The sequence below is a fragment of the Camelus dromedarius genome, chromosome 8 (genome assembly GCF_036321535.1).
Source record: "Camelus dromedarius isolate mCamDro1 chromosome 8, mCamDro1.pat, whole genome shotgun sequence".
Lineage (NCBI taxonomy): Eukaryota > Metazoa > Chordata > Mammalia > Artiodactyla > Camelidae > Camelus > Camelus dromedarius.
In genome coordinates this window covers 46,911,379-46,935,468 of record NC_087443.1, presented here as the reverse complement: position 1 = coordinate 46,935,468, position 24,090 = coordinate 46,911,379, and the positions used below count along the sequence as shown (strand labels likewise).

General features: G+C 36.1%; 1 protein-coding gene across 2 annotated transcripts in view; it reads left to right on the top strand.

Annotated features, from left to right (window-relative positions):
• The window catches only part of PRKG1 (protein kinase cGMP-dependent 1), a 1,104,481-nt gene that overhangs the window by 1,076,463 nt on the left and 3,928 nt on the right, over positions 1–24,090 (top strand). For both annotated transcript variants that reach the window (XM_031461315.2, XM_031461314.2), the window contains exons 11-16: positions 9,847–9,986; positions 10,877–10,966; positions 17,684–17,825; positions 18,961–19,124; positions 23,806–23,928; positions 24,004–24,066. In XM_031461315.2, the coding sequence (XP_031317175.1) occupies positions 9,847–9,986; positions 10,877–10,966; positions 17,684–17,825; positions 18,961–19,124; positions 23,806–23,928; positions 24,004–24,066 (722 nt within the window). The remainder of the gene's footprint in view (positions 1–9,846; positions 9,987–10,876; positions 10,967–17,683; positions 17,826–18,960; positions 19,125–23,805; positions 23,929–24,003; positions 24,067–24,090) is intronic.

The window sequence follows — 24,090 nt, the reverse complement described above, 5'->3', positions numbered from 1 at the left end:
TGAAAGTAGCCATGTCCTCTTAAAGAAAATGAAATGATTTATTTTGCTTTCTGGAGATAAACATAAGAAAAGATGATTCTGTATGTTTCAGTGTAGCTTGTCAACTGTATACATTTGATTTATTGCTAATTCATACTCTGTCCCACATGCTACCATCCCCCATTGCCAGGGATATATACCACATAATAGATTAAACACTGGGCTAAGAGATCAGGAGATTTTCTGGGCCAGATGTCTTGGATCTTAGCCCCAGCTCCAGCTAACTGCCTTGCAAGTTCACAGTAAGAAGAGGGAGCTCATTAATACTCAAAAAGTAAGAAGCTAAACTAGTGAGAACCACTGTCCTGCCACAGTTGTAATCTCAGATTCCACATCCACATGAACAAAGCAATTTAAATGTTTAATGTAACTGCTTTTCATAGATGAAGTTAGCATAAGCAAAAAAACAGTAAACATGTGTTGAACTGGCTTATCTACGTTTGAAGTACCAAATCCTGTGAAAATTTTGAAGTAAAAAAGAAATTATATTTTCTTTTTAATATCAGAAAGGGTGAAGTTTGAGTATAGCATATATTAAGATTTTAAGATCTGATTATAAGCTATTTGATTAAAAATCTTCCAGTATGTAACAGTTAAAAATTATAGTTATTTATGTCTAACATTTCAAAAGTATGACTAGAATGCAAACACTCTCATGAGTTAATCTGATCGCATCTCAGAGAGTTGAATTTTGCAATATGATTCTGTTTCATTTCAACTCATTTTAAACCTTCACAGTCAATACATGAAAGAAATTAAATTGTCCACTTCTTATACTCAACCCCATCTATGTGAAGTTTTAGGTTATGCGTGCTTTAAGTATTAGAATTCATTGAATTCTGTGAAATATTCAAGTGATCAATTTAGAAATATGTAAGCAAGTTTAAAATTGCTGCATGTAGTATTTCCTTGTATGAGTGAGATTATGGTAATAGAAATTAAATCTTATGGGAAACAAAATATTTGATTATTTGGTGAAGGAAAATAAAATATAAGTAATAAAAATCAATTTTAATAATCACAACTAAATGAAATAAGGTTTATGTAACAAATACTGTAGGAAAGAGAAATATGCTTAAATTGCACATTTCAGTAAGCAGTCTTGAATCATTGTAGGTATATAGCCTTTTTTTAAAGTATATTTTTATTGAAGTATAGTCAGTTTACAAAGTTGTGTCAATTTCAGTGTACAGCACAATGCTTCAGTCATATAGAAACATACATATATTCATTTTCATATTCTTTTTCACCATAAATTACTGCAAGATACTGAATACAGTTCCTTGTGCTATACAAGATAAACTTGTTGTTTATTTTATATATATTCCTTAGTATCTGCAAATCTTGAACTCCCAGTTATCACTTCCCACCCTCTTCCCCGCCCTGGTAACCCTAAGTTTGTTTTCTATGTCTGTGAGTCTGTTTCTGTTTTGTAAATAAGTTCATTTGCCCCCTTTTTTTAGATTCCATATATGAGTGATATCATATGGTATTTTTCTTTCTCTTTCTGGCTTACTTCACATAGAATGATGATCTCTAGGTCCATCCATGTTGCTGCAAATGGCAGTATTTTATTCTTTTTTATGGCTGAGTAGTATTCCATTGTATAAATACACTACAGCTTTATCCAGTCATCTGTTGATGGACATTTAGGTTGTTTCCGTGTCTTGGCTATTTAAATAGTGCTTCTATGAACATTGGGGTGCATGTATCTTTTCAAATTAGAGTTCCCTCTGGATATATACTCAGGAGTGGGATTGCTGGATCATATGTTAAGTCTACTTTTAGTTTTTTTGAGGAATTTCCATACTGTTTTCCATAATGGATGCACCAAACTACATTTCCATCAACAGTGTAAGAGGGTTCCATTTTCTCCACACCCTCTCCAGCATTTATTGTTCATGGACTTTTGAATGATGGCTATTCTGACTGGTGTGAGGTGATATCTCATTGTAGTTTAGATTTGCATTTCTCTGATAATTAGTGATATTGGGCATTTTTTCATGTGCCTATTGGCCATTTGTATGTCTCCATTGGAGAATTGCTTGCTTAGGTCTTCTGCCCACTTTTGGATTGTGTTGTTTGTTTTTTGGTTATTAAGTGTAGGAGCTGTTTATATATTCTGGATATTAAGCCTTTGTCAGTCATATCATTTGCAAATATTTTCTCCTATTCCATAGGTTGTCGTTTTGTTTTGCTTATGGTTTCTTTTGCTGTGCAAAAGCTTATAAATTTAATTAGGTCCCACTTGTTCATTTTTGCTTTTATTTCTATTGCCTGGGTAGACTGACCTAGGAGAACATTGCTAAGATTTATGTCAGAAGATGTTTTGCCTATGTTTTCTTCTAGGAGATTTATCATGTCTTGTCTTATATTTAAATCTTTAAGCCATTTTGAATTTATTTTTGTGTATGGAGTGAGGGAGTGTCCTAACTTCATTGATTTACATGCTGCTATCCAGTTTTCCCAACACCGCTTGCTGAAGAGGCTGTCTTTTCTCCATTGTACATTCTTGCCTCTTTCAGATTATAGACATTTTTGATGAGAGGTTGAGGTGACTTTGGGAAGAAAAACAAGTATGCAAAGAAGAGAGACTCTCTCTTGATTATCATTTGTACAAATGGCAGAAGGAATCAAATGAAAAAGCATAGATAAAAATGAATTAGGCTACTTTTCTATGTTCCTTTGTTCTAAAAATGATATACCTGACCATATGTATGAATAATTTGGTGTTTATGTATGAAAAAAGTTTTACACATAAAATCTTAACCATGAAATTGTACACCAGGAGCATGCCTCTATGCTCGCAGCTGAATAGTTTTCCAACTCTGACGTCCCTATTAAAGTCACAGGCCATCCTTTGCATTCTCTGTGTCAGCTGGACATGCCTCATGCAGACTGAACACTCCCTGTGTTCTCTTCCTTGTGTATCCTCTGGGACAAGCCAGATGCTGTTATTTCTTAAGTTTTAGATACTGATTAAAAGAAATCAATTATATTATTGTGTGATACCGAGAGAAAGGTAAGTAATAAAAAACTGTGGATAACTAGTGAGAAGAGATTTTAACAACAGATGAAAAACAGAAGATTTTAATTAAGATTATGGTTAATGTTTGTAATTCAGTAATTCTCACATAATAATTACCAGGTTTGGGTTTTTTGGTTGGTTTTTTGAGTTAGGAAATGTTGAGGAGTACAATCCAATACTACTTTGTAGAAATGCTTTCTGTGCACTTAAAAAAAATTTCACTTTCAATAATGTAGTAAGTCAGTTCTTCCTGAATATATGGGCACATTAGCACGTCACATCCAAAAAAGCAGAGTCAGAGCTACAGCACTGCTTTTTCTTTGTCAAAGAAAAATTTCCTTAAATTCAGAAACATTTTTCCTATTCCTTTTTTTTGTTCAGGTGTTGAAACAGCTAATTTAAGAACAGATTTAGTTATGAATTGTAATAACATACTACTTATAAGCATCCATTTTAATTAACACTCCCACATATCTTGGATATCATGGTAATAATGATTATAGTTCTTACGTAGCACTTTTTAATTTTCAAAGTAGTTTCATACACTGTCTGATTTGGTCTTAAAATATCCATGTCTAATAAGGTAATATGATTTTATTCTCATAAGTGAGGAAAATGAAGCTCCAGAACGTTACATGAACTTGGGTATGATTACAGTTTGTACAGTCTTAAAATAATAAAAGACATTACCCAGCAAAATACATATTATTTTGACTAGAGAAGTCTTAAGAATTTTGTGATAATTATGTACATTTTACTTAAAATGACCCACAGTCACACCTTTTTTTTTGGACATGCCTTTTTTTAATTTAGGCCTTTGAATAGATAGCAAATAGAGAAATCATTAAAAAAATTTTTAATAAAAATGTTAATAGTTTACAGAAACGCAAGTAAAAATGAAATATAGTTTTGATTAATTGGGGAACTCTTATTGAAGGGGTAAAGATAAGCATAGAAATAAATGCATTTCTGACATCTAGTTTCTTAAAACAAAGTTAAAATATAACCATTTTCACAATTAATAAACATAAGAACTAGAAAATATAGATACACATCTTCTCTGGCTTTTTCTTCTTTTTAAAAGAAGTCTTTAAAAGCTTTGTTGAGTATACTCTATATACCACGAAATTGTACAGTCACCACCACAATCCAATTTTAGAACATTTCCTCTGCTTTTAATAAGAGTCCCTGTGGAGTATTTGCAAATACTCTCCATTCCTACCCCAGCTCCAGCAACTACTGAGAGTTATGATCTCTCGCTAAACAGTAACTTTTTCTAGTGTACGTTTTCCTATGCTAAAACTTCGTTTTACACTAAATGTTTTTATTTTCTTCATGAGTAATTGTAAAGCTACTTCAGTGTGGATCTAAATATCCAGGTGTTTAATGTACAGAAACTTCATACCTTTTTTCGTTTTCAATTTTATGATGATTTCATAGCTACTTTATACTCTGGTCCAGCTTTATTACTGTACCAACTGCTGCAGAACTTAACTGTTTAAGTTGTTTTCTGAAGGTAGAGGCTGAAGCCAGTATCTGATAGGCTATGAAGCGTTGTCTGGCAACAGATGAATATTGGAAAATGATGGAGACAGAACAACCTAGTGCTTACGCTTGTCAAGAGAATCTTAATAGTTGGGTGACTGGTTCTCTTGGTTGTTAAAGCTTTATGATAGGTCTTTCGCTGATTTGGTGAATGTGGTTGAGAACTGTAACCGGAGTGGAGAAAAGCACACTCCTGCGGTTTGCAGTTTATCTTATAGAACAGGACGTGAAAGCTCTCTCAATCTGGGGCTTGCTTTCTCTCTTTCTTGAGCATCCTTCCTCCCTTCCTTCCTCTTTGCCTTCTTCACGTATAGAACTTTTCACTATAGACCTTGTCATGAATTCTGTAGGTTACCTCAATTTGAATTAAATGTGGGCTGCTTAAATCTTACAATACGGACTATGGCTGGTGTTTCTGGATTACTAAAAAAACTATTTCCTCTCAGCCAAAAAGAAAGAAATGACTTTATGCCATCCCACATAACATGGATGGCCTGATTAAACTGTGTGCTGTTTTGTTTAGAGAAAATATTTGCCATTCCTGTTCTGCTGCTGTCCAGCTATTATAATTATGACGACTCTGCCTAGAGTCCCTTATGCCTTAGGGCCTGTTTTAATGCTCTTCTGGGAAAGCTCCTGCTATTTGTCCAGTGCATAGTCTTTGAAAATTAGTAATACAGAGAATACAACAGGTACGAAGCAGATCCCCTTCAGGTGTTGGGGTTGGGAGAACAGGGCAGATAAAACCACTTCCCAATAGAATGTGCATGTACTGTAAATGCCAGGTCATGCTTCCAGAGTGAATCATCATGTTTTTTTAAGCTACCTTTGTGTTATTTGGGCAATTCCCCCTTTATCCTTTGGCCCAAGCTATTGCTGCAGGTTTGTTGGGCTATTTGCATAAAGTTAAAGATAATGAATGTGCTTTAAAAATGCGTATTTACTATGTCAAGTTGCAGATTCATATAATTTTCCAGCTGGAAAGAACCCTTAGATGTAATTTAGTTTGGCCGCCTTTTTCTGAGAGGTAGCCTGAGGCCCACTGAGGTTATATGAGTAATAATAAACCTATTAGTGAAAAATCCAGGATGAGAACCCAGGCTTCCTATGTAAGCTTTCCTCTTCTTTTCTGAAATATAGTTGACGTACAGTATTGTGTTAGTTTCAGGTGCACGACACAGTGACTTGGTATTTGCATACATTATAAAATGATCACTACAGGAAGTCTAGTAATCATCTGTCCCCATAAAATATTATTCACCATGTCCCTTATGCTGTATATTACATCCCTCTGGCTTATTTATTTTATAACTAGAGGTTTACCTCTCAAACCCCTTCACCTATTTCACCACCCCCACCGTCTTATCCTCTGACAACCACACATTTATTCTTTGTATCTATGAGTCTCATCTTGTTTGGTTTTGTTTGTTTCATTTATACGCGCACACACACAGCATCTTCTTTATCCATTTGTCTATTGATGGGCATTTAGGTTGCTTCTATATCTTGGCTATTATAAATAATGCTACTATCCTTTGCAATTAGTGTTTAGGGTTTTTTGGTGTAAATACTCAGAAGTGAAATCGCCAGATCATATGGCAGTTCTATTTTTAATTTTTTGAGGAACCTCCATTCTGTTTCCCATAGTGGCTGTAGCAAATTATGATCCCACCAACAGTGCATGAGGGTTACCTTTTCTCCACATCCTCTCCAGCGCTTGTTACTTGTTGCCTTTCTGATAGTAGCCATTCTGACAGGTATGAAGTGATATCTCATTGTGGTTTTGATTTTTATTTCCTTGATGATTGGTGAGTTGAGCATCTTTTCAAGTGTCTATTGACCATCTCTATATCTTCTTTGGAAAAATGTTTATTCAGTTCCTCTGCCCATTTTTTATGGGATTGTTTGTTCATCTGATGTTGAGTTGTGTGTGTCTTTGTGTATTTGAACACTAACTCCTTATCAGATATCATTTGCAAGTATCTTCTCCCATTAAATAGGCTGCCTTTTTGTTGCTAGTAGTTTCCTTCACAGGTTTCTAGTTTGATGTAGCCCATTTGTTCAGTTTGAGTTTTGTTCCATCCCCTGAGGAGACATATTGAAAAAACATTGCTGAGACTGATATCAAAGAGCCTAATACCTGTATTTTTTCCTAGGCATTTTAGAGCTTCAGGACTTAAACATTAAGTCTTCAATCCATTTTGAGTTTATTTTTTGTATATGATGTGAGAAAGTAGTCCAGTTTGAGCCTTTTGTATGTAGCTGTTTAGTTTTCTCAGAACTATTTATTGAAAAGGCTGTCTTTTCCCCACTGTATTTCCTTGCTTCCGCTTCATGGCTCAACTGACCATATAAGCCTGGGTTCGTTTCTGGGCTCTCTATTCTGTTCCACTGGTCTATGTGTCTGCTTTTGTGCCAGTACCTACTGTTTTGATTACTATAGCTTAGTAGTGTAGCTTGCAATTAGGAAGCATGGTACCTCCAAGTTTGTTCTTCTTTCTCAAGATTGCTTTGGCTAGTCAGTCTTTTGTGTTGCCACACAAATGTTGGAATAATTTGTTCTAGTTCTGTGAAATGTGCCCTTTTGACAGGGATTGCACTGAATCTGTAATTTGGTTGTATGGTCATTTTAACAATATTAATTATTCCAATTCATTAGCATGGAGTATCTTTGAAATTGTTTTTGTTGTCTTCAGTTTCTTTCATTAATGTCTTCTAGTTTTCACCATACAACTCTTTTACCTTCTCAGTTAGATTTATTCTTAGGTGCTTTATTCTTTTGATGCAGTTATAAATAGATTTGTTTTCTTAACTTCTCTTTTTGATAGTTCATTGATAGTGTATAAGAAGTACAACAGGTTTCTGTATATTAATTCTGTATCATGAAAGTTTACCAAATTCATTTATAAGTTCTAATAGCTTTTTGGTGGGGTCTTTAGGATTTTCTATTTATAATATCATGTCAAGAGATTAATCCAAAAAGAAGATACAATAATTGTAAATATATATACACCCAACCTGGGAGCACCCCTAGAGAGCATACAGCTCTGGTGAGCAGAGGGGAATGTGCTGCTGGGCCCCATAGGATGTCTCCTACATAAGGCCACTTCTCCAAGATCAGAATATGTAACCAATATGCTTAGTATATAGAAATAAAAACAGAGAAAGGAGGCTATGTTCTGAACAAAGGAACAAAACAAAACCTAAGAAAAAGAACTAAATGAAGTGGAGATAAGCAATCTACCCAAGGAAGGGTTAAAGTTAATCATAAAAGTGCTCCCCAAACTTGGGAGAAGAATGAACTGCATGGTGGCCAGTGTAAGCCGAGCACAGTGAACAAGGGGGATGTGAGACTGACAGGAAGCAGGGTTCAGACGATGTAGGACCTTGCAGGCCCCTGTGGCAGCCTTCTCTATACCATGAGTGAGGTGGGAAGCCACTGCAGTGTTCTGGGCAGAGAAGTGGAACGATCTGGCCTTATTTTAAAGACAAGGTTTGATCTGCCCAAGGTACCTGTGGAGAGACCATCAGTGAATGCCTTCCTCATGTAAGGTCACAAGAACTCCACACAGCAGGTGGTGGTATCCTTAGCAAGAGCACAGGCTCAGAGCAGTTCAGGAACTGACCAAGAGGAGGACTGAGAGGGACCTTACATGGCGTCAGGATTGAAGTCCAGACCTGTGACCCTAAAGGCAGAGCTCTTGCCTCCCACCCTCTGCGTAAGTTAAAATGTGTGTTATCATCTCTGAAGAGAGTAAGTTTGATATTAGGTGTGTGACCTACACTGGACTCCTGTCATTTACCTGGGTGAGACTCTACAGAGGGACTATGAGTTTTATTACTGTGACACAGCTCATGTTTCACGTCATCTTTCTTAGCAGTCCAGACTGCTTTTAGAAGTGGATTTTCGTGTTTTGTGTTCTATTATGAACTACCGCTGAATTCATCTGCATCACACTAATCTATCTTAAAAAGAGTTTCACAAGTGGATTAAGAGGGCCTTTGGCCGTTTAAGGCATTTTCAAATACCCATTTTTCCGTCTAATCTGTAGTGTAGATTTCTAAATGCTCATTTGAAGTGTCCTCGTGTTTTCCTCTCAGGAACCTGCCACATTAATGCCCTCTCAGTTGCTTCAATCTGTACATGCGTGCACGAACCAGACACTTCCGAGTGTCACAGTCCCTGCCTCGGTAAACAATTCACAGCTACAGAGCGGGGCAGAAGCAGAAACAGCTTGTCCTGTTACTTCTCCAAGGCTTTCATTAGTTTAGAATAACATGGGCTATTTGGTATTATCTTGAGAATTCTGTTGCTTGAGAGCACTGGGTGGTACCTCTTTTACATTGCTATTAAGTGATTAGCTCTATTCGCTCTTCTTTCAAGTCACCTTGTTGAAATTTTTTTTGTAAAACAGTGAACACAGACCAGCAGCCTGTCTGAGGAATGGCATTTGGTGGATGCCACCGAGAGCCTTGGGGGCTGCAGCAGAGGCATGGGAGCATGGAGGGTGGCACGGCTCAGCTCAGGTCTCCCCATTAGTGTAGCTAAGGAGTAAGAAGAGTTAGAGTCAGATAGGATTAAAGTCATCAGGCCTATTGGAGAAAAAAAAGAAAAGTGGTTTTCTAAATCTCTTGAAAAAAAATTTTGTTACAGTTTTCTTTTTAACTGGAGGGAAGGAAAAGTCGGTGCAGTAAAAAGAAATAACAGTACGTAAATTTTCAGTCTCAGCAGAGACAAAGGACTGTCACTGAATTGAATCACTCTAGAAATGTTTGTGAAAGACTAAAGAGGAAAAGCATAAAGGACCACAGGCTCCTACTTTTGCCACACTCACTTTAAGTAGAACTGGAGAAGAAATTACTTTTTTATTTGTTTTTTTGATTGAAGGAGAAAAAACTGTCAGGTACACTCAAACACATCATATGAAATGAAATGAAATAATCCAGTGAGAATCAAATACACCTTCCCTCTTCTAATCCCAGTGGGCACAAAACTACCGGGGGGTCTAGTTAATGACATCTGTTCCAGTGGAATGAGGTTGGGCAAGAGTTGTGAGCCCCTGGGCTTCAAACCGAGCCCCCAGCCAGGCTTTTGTGACTCAGGTGGTGTGTGGGGTGTCATTTCAGTGCTCCCTGCACCTGCTAGTTTGGGGATAGGAATGCAATCTCAATATTGAGTTGTATTAACTCTACAGGGGTGTTTTCTCACTTCCTCTCTTCTTTCTTTCTTCAAGGTCCAGTTAAAGAGCGAAGAATCCAAAACCTTTGCCATGAAGATTCTCAAGAAACGCCACATTGTGGATACCAGACAGCAGGAGCACATCCGCTCGGAGAAGCAGATCATGCAGGGGGCTCATTCCGATTTCATAGTGAGGTAAGGACCCTGCCGCCCCAGGGCTGACGCCCCCACCTCCAAGTGGAAGATCCACCACTCAGTCTCTGCCATTTGTGTTCACTGTCACACAATGAAACAGATTTTTTTAAAATCAGATTTAAAGAAAGTTTTGACTGAAAAAAAAAAACCGCTAAACTTTTTTTGCTTGTTTTTTTTTTTTTTAAATGAGAATCAGATTCTGTTAAAAGAACATGTTTTTCCCAAAGGAGCTGTCAGAGTTCCCAACAGTCCATTTTTATCCTGTTATTCCAGAGCTCTACATGGACCTCTGGTGGTTGAAAGACAGAATATCAAAAATCAAGCTACTTTATTTACCTTGAATTACTTTAATATTGTTTGAAGATTTTAAAAAATGAGATGACTAGTCCATTTTGAGAGCACTACTAAGACAATAATGGGGATTTTTTTATATATGCAGAAACTTTTCTAGTTAATTTGCCAGTGGCACTTGCTGAAAATATAACATCAATTTAAGTGAACAGTGCACAAATTTTATACACATCTATATTTTGAAGTGTAATCTACTTTATATCCACATACACGGCATGTTTATGATCACTGAATATTGCTCAAGAGTCCATGCCTGAAACATCAGCCAAATTGGAATTAGAGGAATCCTAAGAAGTCTGCCTGGTCCATAATCATTTGGATTAATCCATTTCAAAGGAGAGATCCCCCATCCCCACCTAAGGTGTGTAAGTGAACCATCACCTTCTTTTAACTGTTTGTGAACTTCCGTCTTTCTCATTCTTTTGACAAAGAGTCAAGCTTGGCAAATCAAGAGTAACTCTCATCTGGGCACTCAAAACATTTACATGCTTTTAAAAGACAATGTTGTTTATAACTGTTTTCTCATTTGCGATTCACAGACTGTACAGAACATTTAAGGACAGCAAGTATCTGTATATGTTGATGGAAGCCTGCCTAGGTGGGGAGCTCTGGACCATTCTCAGGGATCGGTAGGAGTTTTAAGAAATTTCTATCATGTCTTTAAAACATAGTTGACTGTGATGGTTTGTAATAAGAGTCAATTATTATAAAGTATAAAATCATATTTACATTTTACTTATGCTCATATTTCAAAATGTAAATATGGGTCACAACTTACTATGCACATATGATTTATGATTTACTGTAAATATGAAACTCACTGTTTCAGATTTGTAACTGATAACAGGATTAGTCCACCATAAAAATAGTACCTCTCAGCATACAGAGGCTTTAGTTTCACTTGATTATCAGAATCAGACAACTATATACCTAGAAGTCAATCCACTACTGTAACATGCAGAGAGTTAAAGTATTTTATAGTTGCAATATGGAGTAGCCATCAGCTTAATTGTTCCACTCCTTCTCCAGATGGGCAGTCTGTCTGTCCTGACACTGAGAGTTTTTTCTCAAGTAACTTTTCCCTCTACCTTTATATTGCTCTTTGGTTTCAAAAGTAACAGAAGTTGCTAGCTATCCTTTTCAGCCCTTACCTAGTTTGAGGAAGAAAATAAATTCACTTAAAAGCAGTATTTCGTGTAAACAATCTAATTTAGATTTACTTCTTGCAAGTAAAGTTGGTCTAGTTAGTGCTTATTTGTTTCTTTCAATTATGCATAATTAATTTCTATCTCCTATTTATATAACCAGTAGAACTATCTTTTTAAAAAACTGTTATTCTATAAAATGTCCTGGGAGATTATTATCAACCCTAAATGTTTACTTTAAAAAAAAAACTGCAGTTTTCTGTGAATGATCTAATAACATTCAAAAGTCATCCTTGTTCCTTTGAACATTGACCTTTAGACATCTCTTTTTTTTCTTACTTATAGTCTCAACCCACAGATTCTCCTTCATTGGGTAACATCTTTCAAACTCAGTGTAGACAGTCCTGTTTCTTCTAGAAAGCCATTATTTTTTTGACAATTTGTTACTTTGTAGATACCCCAGAATAGAACAAGTTGTTCTTTATTAACTATTGTTTTAAAGTTTCATTCCTAATTGTCTTGGTATGGTATTTCATATCTTCCTTCACATTGCCCTTTCAGATCTCTTATTCCCATTCCTTACCTGTATACATCAAATGGATTTCTTTTTATCTTATTGTGTTCTTTTTAATTTCTTAAATTCAAGGTAAATAAGCATATAAGGAAATGTATCATTTTGGCATTAGGGAACATTAGTACTGATGAGTATTAGATCATAGGGTATTATGACATTACTGTTAGTTAATTTTTGGGTACAGATAATATGCCAGGCATTGCAATAGAGGTTGGCGATAAAAACGATAAAGAGATACTGTCCCACTCTTCCTAACTTACAGGCTACTGCACAAAGTTAATATTCTGATTTGTGAGTTAATGTCTGGTTTATCCTAATGTGCTTCTACTATATTATTTTTGACCTGACCTTTTAATCCACTGATTTATTTGAAATCTCTTTCCTACTTTGTTCTAATTAGAATAGGAGATTTGCAGGTGGAAGTAAACACGAAAGCAATAATGAACCACTTAAGGAAAGGAACAGCTATTTTAAACTTCAATTAACTTCTTCAAATAGCCAACAATAGTAAAAATTAGTAATAATAATAGTCATGATGAAAGTTAAGTCCACTCAAACATACATAGCATCAATGTTCACTTTTAGTTTTTGAAAGGAAACAGTATTTAATATCTCTTTAACTTGATTTTGCATTTTTGGTACAGAAATGCTAGCCAAGACTTCCAAGTGAGATGCACTTTGATTTGTCAGGGTAGCAAAGGGACGCTACTAGGAAGCAGCTTATCTTGGGGAGGAGGGGAGGGAGGGAGAATATCAATAATGGGCCTTTCTCCACCTCCACTAGACTGCTTTTTTGATCCTTTCCTTTTTTTCTCCCTCTTACCAGACTTGGGGTTGGGGTACACAGTTGCTGAGTTCCCCCAGTGTACTTAATACTCCATGAGGAGGCATGATCTGGAGAAATAGCAGCTACCTGACCCTCCCTTAAGATTCAGAGAGATTCACCTCAACATTAAAAGTGTTGGAAGTTTCATATGAAATCACCTCATAATCACTATCCTCTGGCCAATTTCCCCTCATATATATATATATAGCCATATTGCTTTCATTCTAAGAAACTTTTATTTTTTTCCTACTCAAGAAATTGCTGGAGGAAAGCATAGTTATGACATCCAGGCTCCAGTTAATATTGTCAGTAACTAGCTTTCTCATTGTTTAAACTGTTGTTGAAAAATCCTAATTGTTAGGGAAAAAATTACTAAGAGAAAAGGGAAAGTGATTATCCATAGTCAAAACAAACCATACTGTGCAATTTGTTTCATTTTCCTCTCACGTCCCAGGAAAGAAGTAGTAAGGGAGAAGCTATTTTGAAAGCATAAAGGAAATGTGTTGTTTGTATGGCTGATTTGAAAAAAGGCTTGTGTGACCTCTGAGACTCAGGCATTAAGTACAGGAAGTCTCTGAGAGCAATGGCATCCTCCTTCCTTTACCCAGCAGCTGAGCTGGCCCTTTCCTGACTCTCACTCTCTTTCTTCTCATCAGCATAGAGAAAGAACAGAGAGCAGTTTTGAATTTGTTCTCAAGAAGAATTAAAATGATATCTTATATACAAATAGGTTTTGAGAACTATTATTTTCTTACCTTTGCAGCAATTAATATTTCAGTGCTATAGTTCATATTTCAATTATTTCCCTGGTTTATTCCTTATTAGCTATCATGTTTTATCTTTTAGTTTGTGACTTTTTGTTTTCCACAAATTCTGTTCCATTATTTGGAATACATTGGTACAAACTATACTTTATTCACCTCTTCTCCATAACACTTAAGGAATTGGCAATCCCTGCAACTTTCTTAAAAATGTGGTTAATATGATAAATATATATACTATAACATTAGCATTTATATATTATATAATATATAATACATATTCTGATATTAATGAAATTTTACATTTCAGTGGTTTACTAAATTTGAGTTTTTTAGTGTATGCTAATTTTTCCTATAGACTTTGTTAAACAGTTATTTAAGAAACCGTAATTTTTACATCACACACATCTCACTTCTGGTCTTGTGTCTTCCTGGATGTGTTTTGTAACTCAGTAAGTGACTTTCTATGTACGTTTTCCTTTATTCTAGCTATTTTATGAAAGATGATTACTTAAATTCCATCTTAGATGACCCAGTAGATGGTATTTGTGTCACTTCTTAATGTGATTGAAAGCATTTTAAGGAAGAGTCTATTTTCATAATACTTTAGTCTTCCTAACAATTGGCAATAAACCTGCATGGGCTGCAACATGCTTCAGGTTAATATACTGAATAATCGTTAGTCACTGAAAAAAAGGAACTTACCTTTCAGTGAGAGATGCTTTGTCTCTGTTACATCCTGCCATTTCAGGACTTGGTTTTATGATAAGTTAATTAAACACCGTGATTAAATTTTAAATTGAGTATATAAATATGTATACAGAACCATCAAGTTCCCTCAGTCAAAATGTTGTTATCTACTGCCATCTAGCTAGAATAAAACACCTACTCATTCCCAAAGAGGATACAGGGCCTATCTTTTACTTGTTTTAATTAAAATGGTACAACTGTCAAGGCATAATTTGTTATTTCAAAGAGCTATATTTAGGGCAGTGATTTATTTCTTTAAGCAACTTTCTCACTGTTGATAAAACAAGCTTTCGTTTTTGTTTTAAGTCAAATTTACACTGTCATTTCCAATTCTAATAGTAATTTTTCATTGTGAATCACCCTAATGCTATGTTTTATGACTGTCTTCCAAAAGCATATTTTAAAATCCACAAATTACCTACATCAAAGGTTTAGTGATGGAACTGTATTGTTGGTAAACATTTTGTGTGCCTATATTGTGTTGATTGTCTCAAATCCATTTGCATGTTATGTGACAATTTTTTAATTTAACTTTTAAAATCAGTTACAAATATATTGATATATGAGAGATACTCAATGTAGATCTGTTGAAGGAATGGAAACCAGCTTTCTTGAGCCATCTAAATTCCAAAATGGCTTAGAAATAAGCCTTGAAACAAACAGAGCTGTCAAGAACTGAAGACCCAATGTAAAGTGATGTAAGTTTGTGGTCAATTCACTTCACAGTGAAAAAAAGTAGGGTTTTGATTGGCAAGCAATACAAGGACAATGTTTTGCCTGTACATGGAAAGAACAGAGATTAGCAGAAAACTGTTCAGAGCTGACTGACAGCAATTAGCCTTTGCAGTGAGAAGCAGCAAATACTTCCCTAACAGTGATAATTAGAGTTACAAATTCCTAACTCCCATCCCCAAAAGACTGTTCTACATCAGTTTTCCTAGATTAAGACATAGGTGCTAAAGAAGAGTTTTTTGGTGCTCAATAATAATGGCTGCCATTTATTGAGCACCAATTGTGTACCAGGCACTTGTTCTAAATACACACCTCAATTCTTTGTATACTCACAACAACCCAAAAAGATAGTTTCTGTTTTTAGCCTCATTCTGCACATAACACTGAGACCCAGAGAGATATAGTTAGTTGCTCAAGATTAAACAGTATTAGAGCCCAGATTTTTCCTAACCTATTACCTCTTCTGATGAATTTGAGTTTATATGAGAATTTTTTTCATCTCCCTGCTAAAGAGCAGCTTAGTCAGAATATGAACATGACTACCATTCAGCAGAGATTTCCTGAGAAACTGATCCCTCATTAAGTGTGTACTCTCCTTATAAGAACAATGCATTTGGTCCCATTTTATTAACAACTGAACATTAAGGGAAACAGATCTGTGGCCCAGCATTTCAACTACAGAAATAACCTCCTCTTTTAACAGTAAGCAAGAATTTGTAGGCTTTCGCAAATGCTCTCCCATATCTCAGTTGGACAGTCCTGATGCAAGGAAGCCATCAATTTTCTTAGTAAAACGAGGCAAGTATTGTGAAATAAGACAAAGCTCTATTCCATGTCCTGTTTTGTTTGGATTGTCCTTTGCTTTATTTTGCTTTGCCAACCTCTTCACTAAGAAGGGATTGAAATTATACCTGGCACTCAGTATAGTTAAAGTTGTACGTTAATTATCTACAGACTGGTGCTTAGTATTTCAGGCAAATAATCTCTCCAATTCAAAGAAATAGCACTGCTCTTGAAAGACAAACATACTTAATTAAGGGCAAAGATGAAAGGACCTTTAAGGTACAACTTTCATCCCTTTCCCAATGCACAGGATTACATAGTGACAGCTCTGCAATGATAGCGCCAAGTTACAAAACAGTTGACAGTATAAACTATATCATTCATTTCCTAAAATAGATGCAGCTCTTCTTATCCTTAGGAATTCACAACTGTTCCATCCAGATACTGCTAAAGAGAGATCCTAGAATCTTAGTAATCACAATTAAGAATTTAGTATCTAGAGGAATAGATACCATCATGCATCAAATTGTATTTCAAAAGAAAGATATTCCCTTTGGGAAGAAATAATTATTTCAGTGACAACTCAGGTGACATTAGTAGTTACAATGAAGACTACCTTTCTGAAAGACATTATGTATTTCTAAATCATGACCTGAAGGAAAGCTGCTTTTGCTGTGGGTTCACTGATTAATTTTGCAAAATAGCAACCACATTCTACTTCTCAATATTGAAAAAGAATCAAAATGCAAACTGGCATTGGTGACTCTCATGAAATCAAGTTTAGGACCTCCCCTTTGTTGTATGTCACCTAAAGCTACCTGAGTGTTTCTCTTTCTCGTTACATTTTAGCCACCTCAAGAACTGATGTTCTTGGATTATCATGAATATCACTAATGTTATTGAATTATCATAAAATTATTAAATAACATTTTTAAAAATTATTATTAAAACTATTAAATAATTTAAATTGATTTGTTACCTGGAAAAGAAGAGGAAAAAACATAGTTTATCTTTTTAAGGGATTCCATGGGAAAAAAAACAGGTAAAGTATAGAGGTTCTACCCTAGAACCTACCTTAGATGCTGAGGGTTTTTTTCCTTTGTGATTTCATTAAATAAACACACTCACCCACATAGAGAGAGAGAGACAGAGGTACAAATCATAATCCAGTTTAGTAATAAATATTTCCTTCCAGTCACCTCTTTCCTTCTAATTATCTTTTAGCTCCATCTTTTCCGGCTAACAAGAAGGCAGTAGTGTAGAAAATATTGTTTGTTTTGCTGACAGATGTTTCAAACAGAAGAATACTTAGATTGCAGTATGATTGTAGCAGTAGCATTTAACTCATTTCCAAAGTGGTTCTTTGGAAACTAACTTTTATTCCCATTCTAATGAACTATGTATTACTTATTCTTAGATCGATTTTGAATCCTTTAAAAAGCACCCCTTGGTAGACAAGGTCTAAAATAGGGTTTGCTTCTGTTCTGCCCATCTATGTGCCTTTTTAGATTGTAGTGGGCTGTTGGGAGAATCCACCAAGTACATGATACGTGGTAGGTGGTTGAACTCTTCTTCACTGTATTCAGGAAGTAAGGGCAAAGAATTCCTTGACTTAACCCTCTAAATGCTTTTGAAAATCCAATGCAATTTTGGCCAGTAGGACACTGGTCTCTGGGGTCACATTTTGGCATAGAAATATAAGGAAATGAGAAATAAAACCTTACCAGAGAAACTAATTTCTTTCATACCTTTTGTTCCATTTTCTGTATCTCAAGAGGTTCATTTGAAGATTCAACAACCAGATTTTATACAGCATGTGTGGTAGAAGCTTTTGCCTATCTGCATTCCAAAGGAATCATTTACCGGGACCTCAAGCCAGAAAATCTCATCCTAGATCACCGAGGTTATGCCAAACTGGTCAGTGTGTTTCACACATGGTTCTTCCCTGCATTTTATTTTATTTTAATTATTTTTTTAAAATACTGGTTTATGAAGCTGTGTTCATTGGCTAACAAAATCTGTTTTCCTTTTAAAATAGTGTAACTTTTTTTAAAAAAAAAGAGGCTTTAATGTTGCTATTTTCAACTAGCTGTTCTTTCAAGTTATGAGAAATTCAACTGGCTAAGTTAGAATTAATAATATTCTGGCAAAACCTGCTTAAATAGGCTCACGCTTGCTGGCATGTTTGTAGACCCAAAAGAGCTTCATGGAAGTCCTTTTTCTAGCTGGCTTTCTGCCATCCAAAGGGAGTAGGTATTTATATTATGGAAAACCATGAATCATTTTAGTATTTTAGATTTAACAATACTACTACTGAGGAAAAAAAAGGGCTTTGCAGGCAGCGTTATCCAGGCCATGCTAATAATAATAAAATTGATCATGAGCTCTAAAGATTTACTGTAGAAGGGAAGTTCTCTTATTTTAAAATGTATAACTTTTGTAGACACTGGCTGTTTCCGTGCTTGATCTTATTACTTAAATTTTTGGAATTTTTACTCAACCTACAGCTTTCAAAGAAATCAAATCAATGTCACTTAATTATTTGTATTCTCAACCAATTGTGAGACTCCTCATTCAAAAGGTTTCTAGAAAAATGAAGACTCCATTTCCATTTTATCTCTGTCTTTACCAAGGGAGGTATTGGTCTTATACCTTTGTTACTTGGCTCCTTCAAAAGTAAAAATGGCTTCTCAAATTAATACTAAATGAATTGTCAGCTTCATTAAATGCAGCAGATACCATGTATATCTGGAAAATATGTCTGAGGAAAGAAGAAATTATTTGTTTATGCCCCAAGAAAGTATTTCCACAAAGAAAGTTTTATCTTATTTTTGATGTGAATTTTACTCTGTGTTAAGGTTTCAATTTTTCCTATTGTAACTGAGCTTGATCAAGGAGGCTTTGTTTGAATTGTAGTTGACTCCATTTAGAAGACATGACTGTAATAGATTGTATCTGTTTTTCTTTTATTCCTACTATCATCAGCATACTTCAGCAAAGTAACTTTTTGCTTTTAAACTTAATCATAATCTTGTTTTTCTCTCTTTGTAAGGTTGATTTTGGCTTTGCAAAGAAAATAGGATTTGGAAAGAAAACATGGACTTTTTGTGGGACTCCAGAGTATGTAGCCCCAGAGATCATCCTGAACAAAGGCCATGACATTTCAGCCGACTACTGGTCACTGGGAATCCTAATGTATGAACTTCTGACTGGCAGGTATGGACATTGATAGAGAACCACCAGTAAAAATAGACCCACAAGCAGCTCCACACTCCTGTCTGTGTCACTCTGATTAGACCATCTTAAAGTACTTTCACCCTACCTTGTTACCACACTTCAGAAATGCAGATAACCAGGAATTAATAAAGCAGAATGGTCAGATGAGGGCAACAAACTCAACATCAACTTTTGATCATATTATTGCTAATTATTTATGCATATGTGAATGTGGAATGACCATCTTTCTGTGAGATCTTTGAGACTAGTCTTTCAGCCAGCAAGGAAGATGATAGTCATATAAAAATAGAGAGTCAACTATTTATAGAAATAAGAGAACCTGTTAACAATTGTTACATCGAAGTGAAATGTAAATGCTCTGCAGATCTGTTGTGTAATAATGTTGTAGTCATCAGCAACTAAAAAAGGTATTAGGGGTATAAACTCCTCAAGGAGAAGAAAAACAAATGCACTACCAAGCCATGTGCCCGGGACTATGAGTAATAGGGTTATTGGGAACTAGAGAGTTCAGAAAAAGGTTGAGTTTGTCCAGGGAGGCTTTTGAAGAACGTAGGACTAGCTGGGCTTTACAAGAAGAATTCAGAGAGCAAAGTAAAGGGCATTCCAGACAGAGAAGCATGATTTAAATAGAAGGGGAGCAGTGGGCAATGACACGAAGAAGGTTCATGTTTAAAAATGATGAGAGATCAGTAAGAATCATCTTTCAAAGATCATGATTGCTGTACTTGAGGGTTTGGATTCCATCCAGAGAGGTAATCATGGAAGATTTTCTGATAAAGGAGTGACTGATATGTGTTGTGGTATTTAAGGAAAATACAAACTGGCAGCAATGTGTAGAGCAAATTGGAAGAGACATGGGGAATCCTCTTTGAAGATCATTCCAATAATTCAGATCTAGGAAGCTGAGAGCCTCAGAGGGCCATGGCGAAGAGAGGAAGAAGCATGAGACGGGATGTGAAAGAATTACTTACGAGAACTTAGTAGCTACCGTGAAAATGAGAAGATGGGACTTTTTGCCTCCTGGTTGTTTGTGAGGATTCAGTGATTCTATGAAGCACTTAGAAGAGTGTCTAGAATTTAGGAAGCACTCCAATAACAACAGCTACTACCATTTCTAGGAAGAGCTATGCAGTTGTGGACTTTCTTATTACTCTTAACTTTTATGTTGACTTCAACATACACATATGCATAAACAGATCAATAGATAATATTTCTTGTGTTCTTTGAATTCCTATAAAAAAAAACTCAGTATGCACTATTAACCAAAGAATTAAAATACCATTAATAACTAGACTAAAATGTTAACCATGCCAATTTCTATTTCTCCTCATGCATTTTTTTACAATCGTTATTTCTTAATATAGAAAAAAAAACAGACCCTTATTCTTAAAAATTGGCATGTATTGAAGAGAAAGTCTTAATAACAGAAGAATCCTTATTCCTTCAAGATAGAAATTTCACAGGCTGAAATATCTGACTGCAATACAAGCAGACCTCATATTATTGTGCTTTGCAGATAGTGGTGGGGTTTTTTGTTTTTTTTTTAAACAAATTGAAGGTTTGTGGTAACCTTGCATTGAGCGAGTCTGTTGGTGCAATTATCCCAACAACATTTGCTCTGTCACATTTTGGTAATTCTCACAGTATTTCAAACTTTTTCATTATTATTATATCTGTTATCAGTGATACTCAGTGTTATTATTACAAAATCCTAACCATCATCTGAGCCTTCAGTGAGTTGTATCAATATTTTTTAATTAAGCTATGTACTTTTTTTAGACATCACACTATTGTACACTTAATAGACTATGAAAAAATTTGTGTGACTTGCCTTATTGCAGTTCACGGAGGCTGGAACCAAGCCCACAGTATCTCTGAGGCATGCCTGTATAGTGAAAGGAGAAATTAATACAAAGATTTAACAGAAAAAGTAAACATTTGCAAATTAAAAAAAAATCACTTTTCTAAATAACCACAAGGTCATAGAAGTTATGGAATAGTAGAACATTAAACATTAATAAAGTAAATCATAATTTACATGGTATGGCCAAAACTGAAGTTATTAACAAATACTTATAAAAACATTAAATGAGTTTAGGGTGATCCAGTTCAAAATGGAGCCATAATAGGATCCTGAACTCTCCTCCTGTAAACACAATGAAACTGCAGCTACTTATAAAACAACTTCCTTTGAAAACAAAAAACTGGTTGAGCAACTCCCGTGCATCAGGCGAGTGACAGAAAGTTCGCACTGAAGTGGGTCAGAGAGGCTGGGATACACTATCGCCATAAACCCTGCCCTTGTGGTAACCCACAATCAGGAAGAACTCAAAACCCAGAGCTTATCCCTAAGGAGCAAGGAATTTGAACCCCACATGAGGCACCCCCAACTTTTCAGACCTGCACCTGAGAGATGAGCCCTCAAAATATCTAGTTTTGAAAATCCACAAGGTTTGCATCCAGAAGATCCACAGGACTACAGTGATGTGGAAAATGGCCCTAAAAGTGCTCATGTACTTGGACTCTGTGTAGGAGGGGTTCATTAGCTTATCTCGGAGCACTGGCCGGAGGGGCCAGCACCTGCTGGGGATCTGCTGTGATGCTCTCCAGGGATAGACATGGGCAGGTACCTCTTTGGGCTTGCTCTCTCTGCGTTTCTCCAGCTAGCAGATGTCTTTTTTCCCCCACCTTTTTTCTTTTTTTTTTTTTTCCCTACTGGGCACCATCTGTACAGTCTTCCTCTGCCTTGCCCCCAGACTGCCAGTACCTCCTGGAGAGAAACATTTCTATCATCTGGTGCCCTGCTTTTGTGGCTGCTGCCAGGGGACATGTCTATACTGCCTGGCTCTGAGGGCCAATGGGGCTTATGCTCACAGATCCCTCAGGACTGAGGAGCTCAATTATCATCATAGCTGCAGCCTGAGGAATAGATTTTAATTAAATACACATCTAAGGGGCTTAAAGACAGGGCAGTTGAACTCACCCAATTAGAGCAGCAAAAAGGGAAAAGAATGAAGAAAGAAAGGTGAAGATAGCTAAAGGATGAATATATATAGTAGAGGTACTGGTTTAATCACTTACAATATGAAGGTTAAAAGACAGAAGTACTGGAAATAAGTATAACTACATTAGCTAAGGATAAACACAGGGTAAAAAGATGTTAAATGTGATGTCAAAAAGGAAACATGTAGGGGAAAAACATGTAGAGCTTAATACATTCAAACTTAAGTGGGGATACAATGTACAGGATGGGGACTATAGTTAATAACATTGTATTGCATATTTTAAAATTGCTAAGAGTAGATCTTAAAAATACTCACAGGGAAAAAAGTATTATAACCATTTACAGTGACAGATGTTAGCTAGACTTACTGTGCTGATCATTATGCAATATATACAAATATTGAATCATGCTGTATACTTGAAATTAATGCTACATTCATCAATTATATAAATAACATAAATAAGCTTAGTACCCACTGCAAGAAATAAGAAAGACTTTAGAGAACATGGTAGCACTTTGCTATGAGCCATATGACCTCCTGAAAGCCAAAACTTGAAGGGAAATAAATGATCTGGTGAGAGGTTTCCTAAAGCAATAAATCCTAGCGAAGGACGCTAAATTTCCCACTTGCTCCCCTCCTTCTAGCCTTCTTTATTCTGTTCTTCAGGGTGGCTAGTCCCACTGAAGGATGAGTAATAATCAGAAAGGGCCCACAGGACCCATTCCCCACCCCTCTCACAACCTCAGCCCTCTTCTGCACACATGCTGGTTTTGTTCATGCATCCATGAGCCCCCACATAACTTAGGAAAAGATGAACTCATCTCCAGCTTCAGTTCATGTATTCCAGTCACAGGGCGTTCCCCTGGTGATTGGCTTGGATTAGATTGGACACACAATCTAAACTGGCCTGAGCCAACTTGAAGAATTTCAATATAAATCTGTGGAGGAAAATTGTCAGTACCTTTAGTAGGTCCTCAAATAATTACTGAATGTATATAAATCCCTGTTTCCACTGGGAACCATCTCACAGCCACTCAGGGAAACATCCTTAGGATGAAGCCAACGCTGTGTTGAAGTTCAAGTGTTAGATTACATTATGTTGGTTGATGATGGTTATGTGATCAGTTACATTAGGTTGAGCAGAATAGGCCTTTTTGAGGAAGCAACATAACACTTAAGTTAAGACTTGCTAAGTGAGGCATTAGGCAGAGTGCCGTTGAGAGTGCTTGGTACTTCAGAGGAGCAGAGAGAAGACTGGTGTGCCCAGGTCCCAGTGAGGAAATGAGATGGAGTTGTACCACTGATGTTGGACTTCATCCCAAGTGTAATCAGTGAGTTGATGAGAATGAGAAAGGGCCAAAAGTGGAAGAGGCTTCCTGAATGAGTAAGGATAACAGGAGAGGGTTGGACGCCTGCACTAAAGAGAAGTGAGGGGAACAAGGGACAGACTTAACCCACTACTGGTTTTGCTAAGAGATTTGCTTGGAAAAGTTCCCCCACCATTTTACTATTAATCAATCAAGTGTCATTTAATTATCACTATTAATATATGTCCCTAAATCAGAATTAATGTCATTTGTGGAGTTATAACAGTGTATGTTTTCTGATTTCAAAAATAAAAGCACTGTCTCTTTTCATGTCTCTCACTCTTGCAGCCCACCTTTCTCAGGCCCAGATCCTATGAAAACCTATAACATCATATTGAGGGGGATTGACATGATAGAATTTCCAAAGAAGATTGCCAAAAATGCTGCTAATTTAATTAAAAAACTATGCAGGTAAGCATTTCAACTACATTAGGTTTGGAAGGAGAAAACAATTCAATTCCTAAATAACTGTTATGTTATTTTTAGGGATAATCCGTCAGAAAGATTAGGGAATTTGAAAAATGGAGTGAAAGACATTCAAAAGCACAAGTAAGTGTCCTTTCCTTATACCTT